This window comes from Bufo gargarizans, chromosome 2 (assembly GCF_014858855.1).
Source record: "Bufo gargarizans isolate SCDJY-AF-19 chromosome 2, ASM1485885v1, whole genome shotgun sequence".
Classification (NCBI taxonomy): Eukaryota; Metazoa; Chordata; class Amphibia; order Anura; family Bufonidae; genus Bufo; species Bufo gargarizans.
In genome coordinates this window covers 266,567,908-266,586,743 of record NC_058081.1, presented here as the reverse complement: position 1 = coordinate 266,586,743, position 18,836 = coordinate 266,567,908, and the positions used below count along the sequence as shown (strand labels likewise).

The window sequence follows — 18,836 nt, the reverse complement described above, 5'->3', positions numbered from 1 at the left end:
ACTATTTTAAAAGGGTTGTCCTACCATAATAAGGTTACCTATCGCAGAATAGTACAAGAAAATTTAGACTAGCACATTTATGGTCACAGGTGCATATCCATAAAGCAAGCATACAGAGAACTAATAAAAGCATGACTGCACAACATTTCACATACAAACAATAGAACTGAGAAATGAGGATCATTCTAAATTAAAGTGGTATTATACCTACTATAGATGAAAAAATAGAAGCTCTTTGCGCACATTTTTGATCAAAGGTATTTCGGGCCCATCTACCAGGCGTCAAGGTGGCTTCCGCAGATGGGTACCTAACACTAACAGAACTGCCTCTCTTGGACTTACCTAAGCCTACAATATTCAGGGCAGTGTAGGAACCAGCTACATAAGTACTCTGCTCAGAAGCCCTAGGCAACACCCATCTGCTTGGGGCTTCTGAGCAGAGTATAAATGTAGCTTGTTCCTACACTGCCCTGAATATTGTAGGCTTAGGTAAGTCCAAGATAGGCAGTATATTAGTGTTAGGGACCCATCTGCGGAAGCCAGGTAGATGGGCCCGACACACGTTTGATCAAAAATGTGCGCAAAGAGCTTCTATTTTTTAATTTATAGTAGGTATAATACCTCTTTAATTTAGAATGATCCCCATTTCTCAGTTTGCATGTGAAATGTTGTGCAGTCATGCTTTTATTAGTTCTCTATCGCAGAATAGGTGATAAGTGCCTGATTGCTGGGGGTAAGACTGCTATGACCCTTATCAATAATAAGACCAAAGTCCAGAGTCCCCTGTTTGAGTGATGTGGTGGTCACACGTGCACTCTATTAGAATCTAGGTTTACCCAGTGGATTAGTCTTTTGCTATGGAAACATAAAGCAATGATGTTTTGTAGTATCATTTTTAGCATTTTTACCAAAATGGTCCTTTATAAAAAATTTGAACTATATAGTCAAAGTTTGTTTTGTTAATAACACCTCTTTACCAGTTAGGGCTCGTTCACACGACCGTTGGTGTCCCATGCCCGTGCTGTGAACCGCAAATTGCGGTCCGCAATGCATGGGTACCTTCCATGGGGCAGGCGCATGGGGATCGCAGACCAATTCACTTGAATGGATCCGCGATCCCTCCGTTCCGCAAAAAGATAGAGCATGTTCTGTCTTTTAGCGGTGCGGAGGCATGGAACGAAACCCCAGAAAACACCCTGTAGTGCTTCCGTAGTGTTCTGCATCTCCAGATTTGCGGACCCACTGAAGTGAATGGGTCCGCATCCGTTATGCGGAATGCACACGGAACGGTGCCCGTGTATTGCGGATCCGCAAATGCGGGCCGCAATACAGCAACGGGCAGCACACGTTCGTGTGAATGAGCCCTTAAGCCTCATGCAGACGTCAGTGTTTCACGGACGTGTGCTGTACGTGTTCTCCACAGACAGCACACGTCCCTATTCCTTTTAATATGTGTATTCACACATCAGTGTTTCAGCACGGTCCATGGGTCCGTTTTTTTACCACGGATGCATGCTCTATTTCAGTTTTGCCTTGGCGTAGTTATAGTGCAGCTCTCCCTCTGCTTCCCCAGTAATCAGTCCCCGTAATGTTCCGTTCCGTGCTTCCATTCCACATCTCCGGATTTGCGGACCCATTGAAATGAATGGGTCCGCATCCGTGATGCGGAATGACAACGGAACGGTGCCAGTGTATTGTGGATCCGCAAATGCGGTCCGTAATAAGGGAACGGGACACCAACGGTCGCGTGACCGAGCCCTTAGTCACAGTAGCTGCCCCACTAGAGTAGTCAAACAGTCCCCCTCCCCATACAGTAGTAGTCACAGCAGCCCTCTGAACTACTGTAAACTGTAATAGCAGCAGCCCCCCTACTCTCTGGTCCTAACAGACTGATAAAGGAGAGGCGCATAGTGTTGTCATAACCTGACACACTGGGGGTCATTTATGAAAGGACTTGAGACTATTTTAGTCATAAAAGTAGTTGCAAGTCCCTGTTTTGACTGGCCATGTGCAAATATTTCATCTCAAGGACAGTTTTACGCCATATTCAACAGATGAGGCATGACAGGGGCGCAGCAGGAGCGTGTCAAGGGCTGTGCCAGGGACGGGACCAGGGCCTGGAGTCGTTTTTACACCAGGCACGTAGATGCACCTTATTTATGACAAGGTGAAGACCTCATTATAGTGCAGGGGGAAATCCAAAGCCAGTCTTAGTAAATGACCCCCACCGTGTGCTTACTCTAGCCTGCAAAAGTGGCTTTTGCCTGAAAATGCTGCCAAATATCAGTCTGATTTCAGTCACTTGTAGTGTGTCTGTCACAGCAAAAGCGAAAAATGCCCATATCTCCGTGAGCAAAACAATCCTAATTACCATATATACAGTACATACATAATCTCTGTATTGCTCCAGTTTCTAATATAAAGACCTTTATAGGCTGAAGGTGAAAATCCTCATTGGGTGGGGTTAACACTGGCTTTTTGCAGATAGATCCAGATCCAGTAAATATAAGATTCTCTCAGTAAAATCATTAACTTACACATTAGTCAGGTTTCACAAAATGGAAACTTTTGCTGGTGTTATTTTAAGCGTTAAGAAGATTTTTCACTGGCACTTAGTGACTGTCACTTTGAGATAGCAAAGTACACGTTGAACGAAGCAAATAACTTGCAGCTTCTCAGAAATGTGCAACACATTTCTCGCTGGATTAATAATTAAAACCCACGATTGCTGATAGTGCAATGCCATCTGTTGGCAGAAACCTCCGGTCTACGACAAGTGAATGTGACATGCTGCCATGTGACTGCTCAGACTTTAACCCAAACTTCGTCGTTTACAGAACAGACATGAATCCGGCTGATGAGGCACCTACTGACGTCAACACATGGATTTGCTTTAGTCACAATCACAATAGCAAAATGAACTTGTTGAAGCTTTGCTCTGTCTGAACTGGGAATGTCAATTGTTTTAGTGATCCCCCTCCAGTACGTATAGGGAATGCACTATATCAGAGCAAAGAGGGACTGACACAGCTAAACTGCAAGACTTGGATGGCAAGTTCTGCAGTATATAATGTTATTAACACATTAAAGGACATTCCCATCTTATAACATGAAAGCACATCACTAGAAGATGCCACCCCTTTATGATCGGTGGGGGTCAGACCTTTGGAACCCCAACTGAAGGGTCCAAAGTGCAGATGGGTGAATCGATTTGTATCATCAACCAAAGTTCAACACCTGCATGGGGCTGTCCCCGTAGTTGACGACACTTGACTGACAGGCCTGGACATCATGGTTGGCCCTAACCATCTGTGCCGCTGTTCTAAGTAGCAGCACAGCAGTGACTGTGCATGTTCTTCTACACTTCCAGGTAGCAGCGCATGAACAGTTGCTACTCTGGAAAAGGAAGCAGAGTCTCTGCGCTTGCGGCGTTACTCAGAGCAGCGGTACAGGTGCCAGATTGTTAGGGACAGCCAAGATGTCCAGCCCTGTGCGTCATCATGGTAACTTTGTGAAGATGTCAGTGAAGGAACCATGTTTGGTCAGTGTGTCAGTTTTTCCCCCTCCCATATGTCATCCATATTCCACGGATGTTGCTCAGATGAAAATTACTTTCCAGAGCATCTCCTATCAGTGGTCAGTGAAAAGCGGACAAACACGGATTCCAAGGACTCAAGACTTCAATAGGCATGTTTGGTTCACATCACAGACCAAAGTAGATCTACAGTCAGTAAAAAAATACTGATGTGTGAGCAGGCACATTAAAATCAATGGAAACTCAGTGAAAAACAGAGATGGCGTTACGAGGCGTTAATTCTAGTTGCTGGGCCGCACCTGTACTTGCTTTGGCTTTTGGTTACGGAGTACAGGTGAGGTCCAGGAATGAGTGGTAACTGCAGTGCGGTATCTGCAACTCAAGCTGCTTGTGTAATAGCACCCTAAGGGCTCATGCACACGACCGTATCCCCTCTAAAACATTCGTCCGTGAGCGGGCAATATGTCCCAGAGCGGCATACATTGTGCGCACGGGAGTACACAGCATCATAGTAACCTATGATGGTGTGCACACGATGTATGCCGTTCCGGGACATATGGCCCGCTCACGGACCGTATGTCTCGGAGGGCATACAGACGTGTGCATGAGCCCTAAGGCTGGGTTCACATCATAAGGCCTCTTGCAGACGACCGTATGGCTTTTTCTGCGTTTTGCGGTCCGTTTTTCCGTTTTAGTAGTGTTTCCATTCCGTTTTACCGCTTGGTTTCGGTTTGTGATCCGTTTTTTTGCGGAACGCAAACAGAAACGGAAGCACACAATAATGTTTAAACAGTAATTAAAATCACTGAAATAAAGTGGCCTAAATGGGAGGAAATGCTCAAAAACCCCAAACACTGTAGCGTGTCTATAACCAGGGGAGCAATTCCTCCGCATGTGATCCGTTGCTAGTGGCAATCCCCAGCAAAAATGCATTCAATGGAGGATGTCGGCAGCGGACCACATGCACCACAAAGGCATCCTACACAAGATGGGGTAATGTGTGGCTGCAAATATAAAAATACATAAATCACTGCGAAAGGTGAACCACAATGATATGCAACTGACAACACAGGCTAATCCCTCAGGCTGATGTTTAAAACAGACTTTAGCCAATGTATTCCTGCCAGGAACAGAACGGAGCCCTTTTGCACCACCGTCAAGGTATCTCAGTATGGCATGGGTTCCTACCACTAGACTACCTACGGTGTGTGAACACGATCATTGTGGTGCACCTTTTGCAATATTAAACAGTAAGTACACAACAAAATTGGTCTGGGCATAAAATTTTCAATAGATGGTTCTGCAAAAATAGAACTGATACGGAAGACATACGGATGCATTCCGTATGTATTCAGGTTTTTTTTGCGGACCCATTGACTTGAATGGAGCCACGGATCGTTATTTGCGGGCAATAATAGGACAAATTCTATCTTTCAATGGAATGGATATACGGAAATACGGAAACGGAATGCATACGGCGTACATAAAAAATTTTTTGCGGAACCATTGAAATGAACTGTTCCACATACGGACCGCAAACGGAATCCGCAAAAACGGAACGGAAACAAAATTTTTCCATTCTTCTGATCTCATTTATTCTTAAATGGATCTCAGATGGAAATGCCAAATGTGCATAACTGATGCACAGTATCTGTTTTTCTGCAGGATCCTGTTTATTTTCTGTTCTTCTGACAGATTGGAAGAATGGAAAATGAAACGGTGATATGATCATAGTCTTAGGGCTCATGCACACAAACGTATTTTCTTTCAGCTTCCGTTCCGTTTTATTTGCGGACTGTATGCGGAACCATTCACTTCAATAGGTCCACAAAAACAACGGAAGGTACTCAGTGTGCATTCCGTTTCCGTACCTACGTCCCGCAAAAAAGTAGTGCATGTTCTATTATTGTCCGCAAATCAAAGTCCGAGGCCCCATTAAAGTCAATGGGTCCGGAAAAAATACAGAACGCACACAGAACACATCCGTATTTCATCTGTATTTTGCGGATCCACACTGTAGAAATGCTATGCCCAGCCCATATTGCTCATGTGGTTTGGTGATTAATAAGTTACTGTTTCAGTTTCCGATCTGCAAAAAACGGATCGCATACAGAAACCATACGGATATGTTCTGTGGAATAACGGAACGGAAGAGGACTTAAATCAGAGAAAAATAAACTCAGATATGGAACAACGGATCCGTGAAAAACGGACTGCAAAACAACAACGGTCGTGTGCATGAACCCCTTACTTTCACAATCAGGAAAATCAAAACCAATGATGTCACACGTGCAAACCCATACCTGATCAGCATTGGCGAGTTTTAAATGAGCTGCTGCCTCTTCTTTTGTTAGGAGAATGCAGTTCCATGGAGACCACTCGTAATATTTGTTCCATCTCACCATGGCTAGTTCATAAAGGTCATCACAGGCGCTTAAAGAAGAATTACAGCCCCAGATATTCTCAACAAGATACTGGAGATCTTCTTGCTGCAATGAAAATGTCATGGTCAGTTGGTTCAACACATTTTTATTGTGTAGCTAAAAACAATGAGACCAGCAATAGAGGTAGCTCTTAGGGCCCTTTCACACTTGCGTTGTCCGGATCCGGCGTGTACTCCACTTGCCGGAATTACACGCCGGATCCTGAAAAACGCAAGTGTACTGAAAGCATTTGAAGACGGATCTGTCTTCAAAATGCGTTCAGTGTTACTATGGCAGCCAGGACGCTATTAAAGTCCTGGTTGCCATAGTAGGAGCGGGGAGCGGGGGAGCGGTATACTTACAGTCCGTGTGGCTCCCGGGGCGCTCCAGAATGACGTCAGAGCGCCCCGTGCGCATGGATGACATGTTCCATGTGATCACGTGATCCATGCGCTTGGGGCGCCCTGACGTCACTCTGGAGCGCCCGGGGAGCCGCACGGACGGTAAGTATGCTGCTCCCCCGCTCCCCGCTACACTTTACCATGGCTGCCAGGACTTTAGCGTCCTTGCAGCCATGGTAACCATTCAGAAAAAGCTAAATGTCGGGTCCGGCAATGCGCCGAATCGACGTTTAGCTTAAGGCCGGATGCGGATCAATGCCTTTCAATGGGCATTAATTCCGGATCCGGCCTTGCGGCAAGTCTTCAGGATTTTTGGCCGGAGCAAAAAGCGCAGCATGCTGCGGTATTTTCTCCGGCCAAAAAACGTTCCGTTCCGGAACTGAAGACATCCTGATGCATCCTGAACGGATTTCTCTCCATTCAGAATGCATTAGGATAAAACTGATCAGGATTCTTCCGGCATAGAGCCCCGACGACGGAACTCTATGCCGGATCCGGACAACGCAAGTGCGAAAGGGCCCCTAGACAAAATGGATTGTGTTCCCTGAGTTAATCAGATCATTACAGTGTAATGTATCCTAGATAGTGTTCGGCATTGAGGTTTGGGTTATCTAAGAATTCTGTAATGGATTCGGTTACCAAGGACCATAACGGAATTCTATGATGCTCAACACTAATCCCAGATTACTCCAAGAAATGTAACACCTTATATCTGGATATTTGTAAACCCTTTATAATTAAATATTGGGCTGCAGAAAATGGGGTACGATACTCCCTCAATCCTCATAGTGTGAGGGCTCATGCACATGACCATTGGATGTTTTGTGGTCCGCAAATTGTGGATCCACAAAACACAGATACTGGCCGTTTGCATTCCTTATTTTGCGAAACGGAACATCCAGTCCCTAATAGAACAGTCCTATCCTTGTTCATAATGCGAAGTTGCAGACAATAATAAGACATGTTCTGTTTTTTTGTGGAACGCCCATGTGGACATACGGAAATGGAATGCACACAGAGTAATTTCGTTTTTTTTGCGGCCCAATGGAAGTGAATGGTTATGCATACAGGCCGCAAAAAATTTATGGAACGGACATGGAAAAAAATTAGTTTGTGTTCATGATCCCTGAAGTTGAGAAACCAGCTTAGCCAGTTCATAAGTATACGAATACGGACACTGTCCAGGTCTGCCTAGTTCATACTTGAGTGTTTTAGCATCAGTTGTGTAGGTTGGGGGACACCTAGTAAATAGTGACCATAAAGTAATAACCTTCCAATTGTCATTCAAGAGAGTGTTTCTTCAGGAGAAACAAAAATACCAAACTTCAAAAAAGCAATAGGCCTAACTAACTGGGACAAAGTCCTCACAAATAAAAATACAGCCACAAAATGGGATATTTTTAAAAGCATCCTGAAATCTAATTGTTAAAAGGGGTACATACCTTATGGGAATAAAGGTTAAGGAACAAGAAAAAAAACAATGTGGATAAATAGAAAAGTAAAGAAAGCAATAATGTCACGAGGGTATCGAGAACCACGCCTGACTCCGTTATACCCGGGGTCAGGAAGTCGCAGCGGTTGGCTGCACGCTCTATTTAAGATAGGGCTGTTTTCCTTATGGTAGCTTTCTGAGTTTGCTTTGCAAACCCTTTTGGCTCACTCAGGGATCCGTAGCTCCTTCTCCTCAGCTGTTCCTTGTCCAGCACTCCCAAACCTCCTTATATTCCCCTCTCACACTTCTCTGGTTGCCAGAGATAGAGCTTCCTGCCTGGACATCTATCCTGACCCACTGGAGCTGTGTTGCTGCGTTCTCTGACTGTTGATTCAGAACGCTACCCTCCGGATCCCTGTTGGACCTTTGTGGACTGCTGTGGTCGTCCACCTGGGTGTTTGTGTTTGTCTGTATTTGTCTGTCCTCTCCCTGGTGTTTCCCTCTTAGTGCAGTGGTGCGGACTAGCGATCCCACCGGCCCGTTCACTATCTAGGGCTCATTTCAGGGAAAGCCAGGGTTTAGGCACGTGATCGCTGCACGGGTGAGGAACCCGTCTAGGGACGTCAGGGCAGTCAGGTGCCAGCCGCAAGGTGAGTTAGGGGTCACCACCTTTCCCTCTCCCTTGGGCAGGGCTTTCCCTGTTTTCCTCCCTGTGCGTGACACCGGTCATTACAAATAAATGACAAAAAGAAAGCACTTAAATCAGCCAAACTGGAGACACAGAGATTAATTGCCAAAGAGAATAAAACTATATAAATGGTAAAAAGTATAAATCTGAAGGTATCGGCCCTTTACAAAGTGATGAGGGGGAGTTGCAGAAAGCGATGAGGAGAAAGCAAAGCTGTTAAATATTTTTTTCTCCAATGTATTCACTGAGGAAAATAAACTGTCAGATGACATGCCGAATGTAAAAGTAAATTCCCCATTAAAAGTGCCCTGTCTGACCCAGGAAGAAGTACAGCGGCGTCTTAAAAAGATTAAAATAGATAAATCGCCGGAAGCAGATGAAATACACCCCCTTATCTTAAGAGAATTAAGTAATGTCATAGCCAGACCCTTATTTCTGATATTTGCAGATTCTATACTGACAGGGAGTGTTCCGCAGGATTGGCACATGGCAAATGTGGTGTCAATATTCAAAAAGGGTCCAAAAACAGAGCCCGGAAACTATAGGCCGGTAAGTTTAACATCTGTTGTGGGTAAACTGAAGGTTTTCTAAGAGATGCTATCTTGGAGTACCTCAATGAAAATAAGCAAATAACGCTGTATTAGCATGGCTTCATGAGGGATCGGTCATGTCAAACTAATTTAATCAGTTTCTATGAGGAGGTAAGTTCTAGACTTGACAGCGGCGAATCAATGGATGTCGTATATCTGGACTTCTCCAAAGCATTTGATACTGAACCACATAAAAAAAGGTTTGTATATAAAATGAGAATGCTCGGACTGGGAGAAAACGTCTGGCTGAGAAAACGTCTGGCTCAGTGATAGAAAACAGAGGGTGGTTATTAACGGTACACATTCAGATTGGGTCACTGTCACTAGTGGAGTACCTTAGGGGGTCAGTATTGGGCCCTATTATCTTCAATATATTTATTAATGATCTTGTAGAAGGCTTGCACAGTAAAATATAAATTTTTGCAGATACACCAAATGGAAAAGGATTTAGGAAAACTAGAGGAATGGTCAAAAATCTGGCAACTAAAATGTAATGTTGATAAGTACAAGATAATGCACCTGGGGCGTAAAAACCCAAGAGCAGAATATAAAATCGGTGATACAGTCCTAACCTCAGTATCTGAGGAAAGGGATTTAGGGATCATTATTTCAGAAGACTTAAAGGTAGGCAGACAATGTCATAGAGCAGCAGGAAATGCTAGCAGAATGCTTGGGTGTATAGGGAGAGGAATTACCAGTAGAAAGAGAAGAGCTACTAAACTAGTACATGGATTGCAGGATAAAACTTACCAGGAAAGATTAAAGTGCAACACGCCAGACCTGCAGGGTATAGCGACAGTGAGGTCACGGTATGGGCAATCGAGGCTTACTCACTTTTTGGAGAACCCTGGGCAGGCATGTGGCAGTGAAGGAGAAGTAGACACGGTTCCTCTGGGGCACACTCTGTATGTAGGGACCAGGCCTGATGGTGGATGAGGTGCCCTGGATGTTACGGGTATTTTGAGTGCCTGGGGCAAGGTCCCTTTAAGGTTCGTGACGCCAGTGCCTGTGACGGTGGCACACCGGTTTATAGTTGGAATAAGTGAGGTACACAGATGGTATAGTGAACCAAACGTTGCTTTACTTAACAGTCCAACTTTATACATCAAGGGAGTAATGCAGTTCTTTATATCAAGTACTTTACAAGCAGGCTTCAATACAAATACTGGCAGGTATAATTCGGTGCAAGATACTCAGAGGGTAAATCCACAATACACTCAGAATCAGGTTGTACCTTTCCTCAGAAATAGAGTACACTGTTCTTTTAGAATTCCTGTCTGGTTTCAGTCCCAAGGCCCGGATGCCTGAATGCTGGCTTAAATCCTTGGTAAATATATATCTTCCTCCCGTATTAATCCTTGCTTTGCTTTAGAGTCCCTCTGCCTATTAGGGTACTTATCTTGGCTGTAAATACCCTTACCTGACTTGAGAATGACTGCAGGTCTCTCCCAGGAGGTCCTGTCCTACTACTGGGGTATCTCAACTGAGCTATCCTTAGCCTCAGGAGCTTCAGGCTGACTAGGTGACTCCTCTAGTCCCCTGGAATACACTCGGTCTCCAAGCAGGCTGTACTTCATCTAGCCCCTTGGTGCAGCTAGAAACCAGGACTATCCAGCTGCATGTCAGGAGGAGGCTCTCAGCATATCTTGGGCTGGTGCCTTCTCACTTCTGTCTCCACAGACTCCTGACTATGACCTCCCCACTCCCTGTCTGGGCCTGGACATTTATACTAGGGGCTCCCTATCTCCCTCTAGTGTCTGGGAGGCTAAATTACACCCAACTAGGCCTGATAAACATGACAGGGGAAACATAGCATGTAAAAACACACAGTAAATTACATTAAATGCATAGATCAATACAATATCACTGTCCCTTGTGAGTAGAAGTAACACGCTACCCAGTTGACCCTTGTGTAGTGCCCACTCCTACCTAGTGGGACACTACAAAAGGACCTTAACATGTATAGCTTGGAAGAAAGACGAGACAGAGGGGATATGATAGAAACTTTTAAATACATAACGGGAATCAACAAGGTAAAGGAGGAGAGAATATTTAAAAGATGAAAAACTACCACAAGAGGACATAGTTTTAAATTAGCGGGGCAAAGGTTTAAAAGTAATATCAGAAAGTATTACTTTACTGAGAGAGTAGTGGATGCATGGAATAGCCTTCCTGCAGAAGTGGTAGCTGCAAATACAGTGAAGGAGTTTGAGCATGCATGGGATAGGCATAAGGCTATCCTTCATATAAGATAGGGCCAGGGGCTATCCATAGTATTTAGTATATTGGGCAGACTAGATGGGCCAAATGGTTCTTATCTGCCGACACATTCTATGTTTCTATGTGACACTAAACTGTGTAAAGTAAATAACACAGAAGAGGACAGTATGCTGCTACAGATGGATCTGGATAGATTGGAGGCTTGGGCAGATAAGGGGGAGATCAGGTTTAACACTGACAAATGTAAAGTTATGCACATGGGAAGGAATAATGCAAGTCACCTGTACATACTAAATCAGGGGTGCACAACCTGCGGCCCGCGGGCCGCATGCGGCCCCCAGAGCCATGGTTTGCGCCCCCCGCCCTGCTGGGCAGAAACACAACTGATCCTGCAATCAGCTGTGTTTCTGCACAGAGCGCCGCACAGCAGATGGATCACAGGTTTTGCTCCTGCACTGTAGCAGGAGCAGAAAGGGTCCCCGGCTATTAGTGAGAGCGGGGAAGCCGAGGAAAAGACAGAAGCGCTTTATTAGCGCTTCTGCCTTCTCCTCTATGAGCGCTCTGCAGTGTAGACCCAGCGATTACATGATCTCTGGGTGTCTCGGGAACAGAGGAGCGCTGCCCTGGTGCAATGCCTCCGCAGCAGGCTGGTTTGCCTGTAACTGGGGCTCCTCTGCATGCTCCAGTTACAGTGGAAATAGTACAAAAAAAAGTCACTTATTGTCTCCCAAAGGTCTTTCAGTGACCTCTTGGGGACAAATTATGTGGTAAAAATATATTTTTAAAAAAGTTAAAAAAAAAGATTTTTAAAAATTTGAAAAAGAAATAAAATTTAAAAATAAAATAAAAAAGGAAAAAGTGCTTAATAAAAGAGTGTTCACTGTCCCACCACAGTCTTTTTATGCAAAAGTGCAAAATTTTAAAAAGTGACAGTGTCCCCCAAGGTCTTTTTATGTAGCAGAAATATATAAAGTAAAAAAAAAAAATTCATACATAAAAGAAAAAAGACACCCACACCAATCAAAACCATCACCATTACCACCCCATTCACGTGAAACTTTTCATATTATATAGCAAAATACACAAAATAGAGAACCAATTATAATAATTTATTTTGGTGTCAGTTTGCATATTTAAAGAATAAGGAGCTATAGTTTGAAAAAATATATACTTTTTAAAAACGTTTTGTACAGTTTCCCCCAAATAAAAATTGTTGCAAAAATGATCTTGGTAGTCCAACAAATAAGATAGTTACAACCATTTGAACCACCACGCGCGCTAAATCACAAAAAAGTGTCTGGTCAGGAAGGCCTTTTCGGGCCTGGTCATTCAAGCGTTAACCAATAGGCGCCTTCCCCACTAGCAAGGTTATGTGCTTACTGGTTACTGCAGGACGCCTATAACTGGATTGGCAGGAGATGGTGATATAACCAGTGAGCTCCGTCCACTGCAGTGAAGGAAACCGCTGATTAATAAATAGGAGGCAGGATGGAAGGAAATGTCGCCACTTTTCTGGTAAAAATGAGGCCTGGAGCATAGCCTCTGAAATAGAAAATTCATAATTACCTGCTCCACACTGCTCTGGTCCTCTGCGCTGCCTCCATCTTCCGGTTCCTGCTCTGTTTACACCTGACAATGCATAACCATGGTCACTTGCACGGCTCCAGTCAATGACTGGCTTCAGCAGTGACACGCTGCTTGTGGCCACATCACCGCCTAAGCCAGTCATTGGCTGGAGTGGTGTATGACCATGTCCATGCACTGCCAGGTGTAAACAGCGGAGTCAGTTCGAAGAACCGGAGAGGCGGGGAGCAGGTAAGTATAACTCTTCGGTGTCATGGGCTATGCTGCAGCACGATATTTGGGACAAATACTGGGAACAAGTGTTCATAGGAGCGCTCATATCTTATATCTGGCCGGTATAATCGTGCCGCTGATCAGTCGATAAACAAGGAATTGCTTATTTGTCGGCTGATTTGCATATTTTATCAGGATGAAAGATGTCCGATTATCTGCAGCACGACTGTGGCAGTGATCACTCCTCCCCAGTCACTTTGCACTGGCTTGTGTAATAGGCAGATGAGCGCCGATCAACTTTTTTTATTTGCGGCCCCTTGAAATAGAGCGATGTGACAATGCGGCCCCCAGACCAAAAAAGGTTGTGCACCCCTGTACTAAATGATAACACTGACATGGAAAAGGACCTAGGAATTTTAGTGAACCGCAAACTAAGCTGTAGAAACCAATTTTAGGCAGCTGCTGCCAAGGCCAATAGGATAATGGGTTGCATCAAAAGGGGCAAAGATGCCCGTGATGAGAACATAGTCCTACCACTTTACAAATCACTAGTCAGACCACACATGGAGTACTGTGTACAGTTCTGGTCTCCTATGAACAAGGCAGACATAGCAGAGCTGGAGAGGGTTCAGAGGAGGGCAACTAAAGTAATAACTGGAATGGGTGGACTACAGTACCCTGAAAGATTATCAAAACTAGGGTTATTCACTTTAGAATAAAGACGACTGAGGGGAGATCTAACCCTGGGTTCACACATGAGCGTTTCCCAAACGCGCGTCAAACGCGCGTTTTTGACGCGCGTTTTTGTAATAGTGAACGCGCGTTTGACGCGCGTTTGTGTCATTGACTGCAGTGTCCTATGGCCACAAACGCGCGTAAAAACGCCCCAAAGAAGCTCAAGTACTTGTTTGAGCGTCGGGCGTTTTACAGCGCGTTCGTACGCGCTGTAAAACGCCCAGGTGTGAACCATTCCCATAGGGAAGCATTGGATTTCATGTCTTGAGCGTTTTACAGCGCGTTTGAACGCGCTGTAAAACGCTCAGGTGTGAACCCAGGGTTAGGGTACTTTCACACTAGCGTTAGAAGAATCTGTCAGGCAGTTCCGTTGCTGTAACTGCCTGCCGGATCCAGAAATCCGTATGCAAACGGATATCATTTGTTTCCAGATCCGGATCAGTCTGACAAATGCATTGCAATACCGGATCCGTCTCTCCGGTGTCATCCGGATCCTGTATTTATCTTTTTCACAGATTTAAAGGTCTGCGCATGCACAGACCGGGAAACCGTATCCGTTTTTCCGGAACACTTGGTACCAGATCTGGCATTAATATATTTCCGGCAAGTGTTCTGGAATTTTGGCCGGAGAAAATACTGCAGCATGCTGCGGTATTTTCACTGGCCATAAACCGTAAAAGGAACTGAACTGATGCATCCTGATGCATACTGAACGGATTGCTCTCCATTCAGAATGCATTAGGATAAAACTGATCAGTTTTTTTCCGGTATTGAGCCCCTAGGACAGAACTCAATACCGGAAAACATTAACGCTAGTGTGAAAGTACCCTAATAACTATGTATAATATATCAGGGGTCAGTACAGAGATCTCTCCCATCATCTATTTATCCCCAGGACGGTGACTGTAACGAGGGGACATCCTCTGCGTCTGGAGGAAAGAAGGTTTGTACACAAACATAGAAGAGGATTCTTTATGGTAAAAGCAGTGAGACTATGGAACTCTCTGCCTGAGGAGGTGGTGACCAGTGATGGTCAGTTCGCAGTGTTCACCAGCAAACACATACAGGCTGCCATCTTTTGTAAGGTAGACTCACCCGTCCGGCGATGCACAGGTAAGCCCTTACCTGTGACTGTGTCGGGAGCCGGTCTGATGTATTTCTGGAGTGTAATAATATTACAGGCTACAGCTACTAGAGAGAGATCGTTGATCCAGGGAGTCATTCTGATTGCCTGATTGGAGTCGGGAAGGAATTGTTTTTCCCCTAAAGTGAGGAAAATTGGCTTCTACCTCACAGTTGTTTTTTGCCTTTCTCTGGATCAACTTGCAGGAAAACAGGCAGAACTGGATGGACAGATGTCTTTTTCAGCCTTATAAACTATGTTACTATGTTACACTCAGGGCCAGCTCCAGGTTCATGTGGGCCCTTGGGCGATAAAGTCTCAATGGGCCCCTTTGTGGCATTTTGCACAGCGCTTACAGCAATGAAACTGCATGTATTATAGATTAAATACCTTACACAGAGTGTCTGGTGGGCAAGGGACTGGCTTCCCTCCCCAACCCTCTCTTCCTAGAGCTCCACAGGATAGGTGATAAGTATCAGATTGTGGGGGGCTCGCCCAGTGTGACCAAGAACAAGGGGTCCCGTCTCTGAATGGAAGTTGTAGTGTGCATTTGGTCCACTACTCCATTCACTTCTAACTGACAGAGTACTGTCTACATCAGCCCCATAGAAGTGAATGGATCAGTGAACCTACATGCACACTACCACTTCATTTAAAGAGGGTCTCAGGGACCTTTGAGCCCAACCGCTGGAAAGTGATAAATAATTTCAGTGGCATAACCCCTTTAAGAGCAGGAGGAAAGGAAGCCAGAACACTTCTCTGCTGACACGACATTTGGCATCTCAGTGAATAAGCAAAAAAACTTGGATTGCTGTCACCTATCCGATGTTGGCAGCACTTTGGAGGGGGGTGGCTGGCGACAGATGTACTGTATGCTAGGTTCACATTAGCGTTAAAACCAAACGGCAGGTTGTTCCAGCAGAGGAATAGTCTGCCAGAGTTCATCACATCCGGCATACCTGGATACTGCCTTTCCCTGCCAGAGCCCATTGACTATAATGGGACACGGCAGGGATCCGCTCTGCTTCCGGGATTTGTGCCAGTATTTGGTAGGACAAAAACTGATTCAAGTGTTGTTTTTTGTCCAGCCGAATGCTGGCATTAACGCCGGAAACAAACCAGATCCCTGCCAGGTCCCTTTAAAGTCAATGGAGCCAGGCGGTGCTCCAGCTACTTCCGGCTATACAGGAAACAATGAACTCCGGCAGGCTCTTACTCTGCTGGATGGTTTTAACGCTAGTTTGAAACTGGCCTTAAATAACAGCATGACATTGAAACAAAACTGCAAAATCCAGTCCAGCTTAATCCAATCCAGTTTTGACAGAAAGGTTACCTGGAGTAAGAATGCAATTTTGGTGTCATCGCCATAATCTGCTTCTGATTTTTTCAGCTGCTTGAGTAACATTTTGTACTTTGTAAACTCTTCTCTCTGCCGAGCCTCATTGTCCAATTTTGAACATTTCCGGCACCGCCCAATAGTGCGAGCATTAGCAGACAGAGAAAACTCCGTTGAGGGGAGGTAGCTTTTACAACTGGGACAGAAATATATGTTTTTCCGGAAGACTGCAGAGTCCTGGGGAACCTGAAAATAAAATATGGGTGAAATGATTTTGTACTGTATATGGAAGTCGACACAAGTACAACACGGGTTAAATTACAAATAGAAATCATGTCAACCACAACCTTTTTAGGCTCCATGCAGACAACCATGTGCTGTCCGGATCCATATTCTTGTCTTTTTTGCAAATAGGAATAGGAATTGTAACATAGGACATGACATGTGGAACAAGAAATTGCGGAACGCACACAGCTGGTATCCATGTTTTGTGGGTCCATGATTTTTTGCCTGCAAAATGGATATGGTCGTGTGCATGGGTCCTTAGATTAAAGAGGACCTTTCATGGGTCCAGACATTATGAAATAAGCAGCAGGATATGTAGGGCATAGAGCAGGGATCTAAGAGCGCTATTTTTCCTGGGCGCGGCTCAGTTTGCCCGCTGTGCCCCTGTTGAATTCCCCCGCCTGGTATGCTAATGAATAGCATCGATACAGGGAGGAGGAGACTGCCTTGTTTCTCAATGGGCGTCTCCTTCTCCCTGGCTGTGACGCTCTTGTGATTGGACTGCGCTACAGCCAGGGAGAAGGAGACGCCCGTTGAGAAACCCTGGCATCTCCTCCCTGTACCAATGCTATTAATTAGCATACCAGGCGGGAGAATTCAACAGGGGCACAGCAGGCGAACGGAGCGGCGCCCAGAAGAAATAGTAGGCGCTCTTAGATCCCTGCTCTATGCCCAACATAACGTGCTACTTATTTCATAATGTCTGGACCCATGTTAAGTCATCTATAAAAAAAAAAGAATTTGTCACACTTTTGCTGAATTTGAGTGCAGAATGGTTTACACATGACACAGAAGAGCCTACACGTCTTATAAAGCTTTTTTGATGGATATGTTCAAACAACAGTCTCCATCGGCTGTTATACATGTGGTGCAAGTATTTGTCCCATTTTTAAAACCTTAAATTCTGACAATTCCCAACAAAGACATTTTTAATACACAGTCCCTAGTGGTTTGTAACAGATACTATGATAACATCCAGAAAGGGCTCATTTTAATCATCATGATCAACCCTACAAAGCAATATAGGGTTGATTATGGTGATAGATACACTTTAACAGGGTTGTCCGGGATTAGAAAAATAGTTTCTCCCTTCTATCTGGTATTGTTCAGGTTCGTTGAAATGAACGGAACTGGGATGCAATACCACCAATAGCCTGTTGACACGTGTGGCACTGTTTCTTTAAAGAAAGCAATAATTTGTCTAATCCAAGACAACCTCTTTAAGGTAAATTCAAATTTCTGCTGGTTTCCTTTTACCACGAGGGAATGCATTGTGGGAGTTCAGATGAAGGATACACACTTACGCTAGTTATACAAATTATCTGTCCTGATTTTAGTGGGCATGGCCAACCATCGTATGTGTATCAAGGCCTCTTTTCTGTACTCCAAAGACAGATGTCAGGGAAAAGAAGGTTTGGACAAGTTGGGGAGCCAAAGAATGAGCCCCCAGATGGCCTGCCTGATGGATTTATCACAGAACAGCTTTCTGCAGCTTCTAAATAGTGTGAAATATAGGAGCTGTAGAAGCTAAACTATGCAACATTTTTAATAAAAACCTATTGCAAAAATGTTTATTAGCCCCAAAGGCCAAAGGTGTCTATAGTCTTAATTTTTTTTTTAAAACATGTGCAGTTTTGCCTTCTCATTAAGCCTTAGAAATTTATACATTTCTATCCATCTAATAGTTAATGTCTAATAAAAATATTTTTCCTAAAATTTACCTTGAGCAACCTGGCAATTTCAGGGTTAAAAGTAGGAGTTTTTATATACTGCAGGAAAAGTGTAGATATTCTCTTTCGAAGTCCCTCTAGATTGCAGTTCTGCACCCCTCGCATTAGGAGATCAGCTTCCCGGTCAATCAGTTCTACAATCTCTTGGGTTAATTTGCAGTCATGTTCCTGAAAATAAAAACACTATTAAATAAGGAAATGATCACTGAGAAAAAAAAAAAACTAGATAATAACTAAATCTGTCATTCATTTATTATTTGTAATTGTATGAATTATATAGAATGCTAGGCGAAATGGCTGCTAGAATCACGAGGAGAGAAACTAGACAGATCAGAATAGAAGCCTTACTGCTTGGGCAACACAATTACACTGTAATAAATCTTCTAAATAGATTTGTCTTTAGTACGTTGAATAGGGATGCCCAGGGCTTAACCATTGGTGGGCTCTCCTCTCAATTCTTATTATTTCTTTTGAAGTCCCATTAACTTCCAGGGTGCTGTGCACATGAAATAATGACAGACTGACATTGTGGATAGGCCAA

At 44.3% G+C, this 18,836-nt stretch overlaps 1 protein-coding gene across 1 annotated transcript in view; it reads right to left on the bottom strand.

Moving 5' to 3' along the window:
- The window catches only part of IQUB (IQ motif and ubiquitin domain containing), a 49,288-nt gene that overhangs the window by 4,381 nt on the left and 26,071 nt on the right, over positions 1–18,836 (bottom strand). Inside the window, exons 11-13 of the mRNA XM_044276946.1 lie at positions 18,287–18,463; positions 16,278–16,526; positions 5,839–6,024 (exon numbers count right to left, since the gene is read on the bottom strand). Coding sequence (XP_044132881.1) covers positions 5,839–6,024; positions 16,278–16,526; positions 18,287–18,463 — 612 coding nt within the window. The remainder of the gene's footprint in view (positions 1–5,838; positions 6,025–16,277; positions 16,527–18,286; positions 18,464–18,836) is intronic.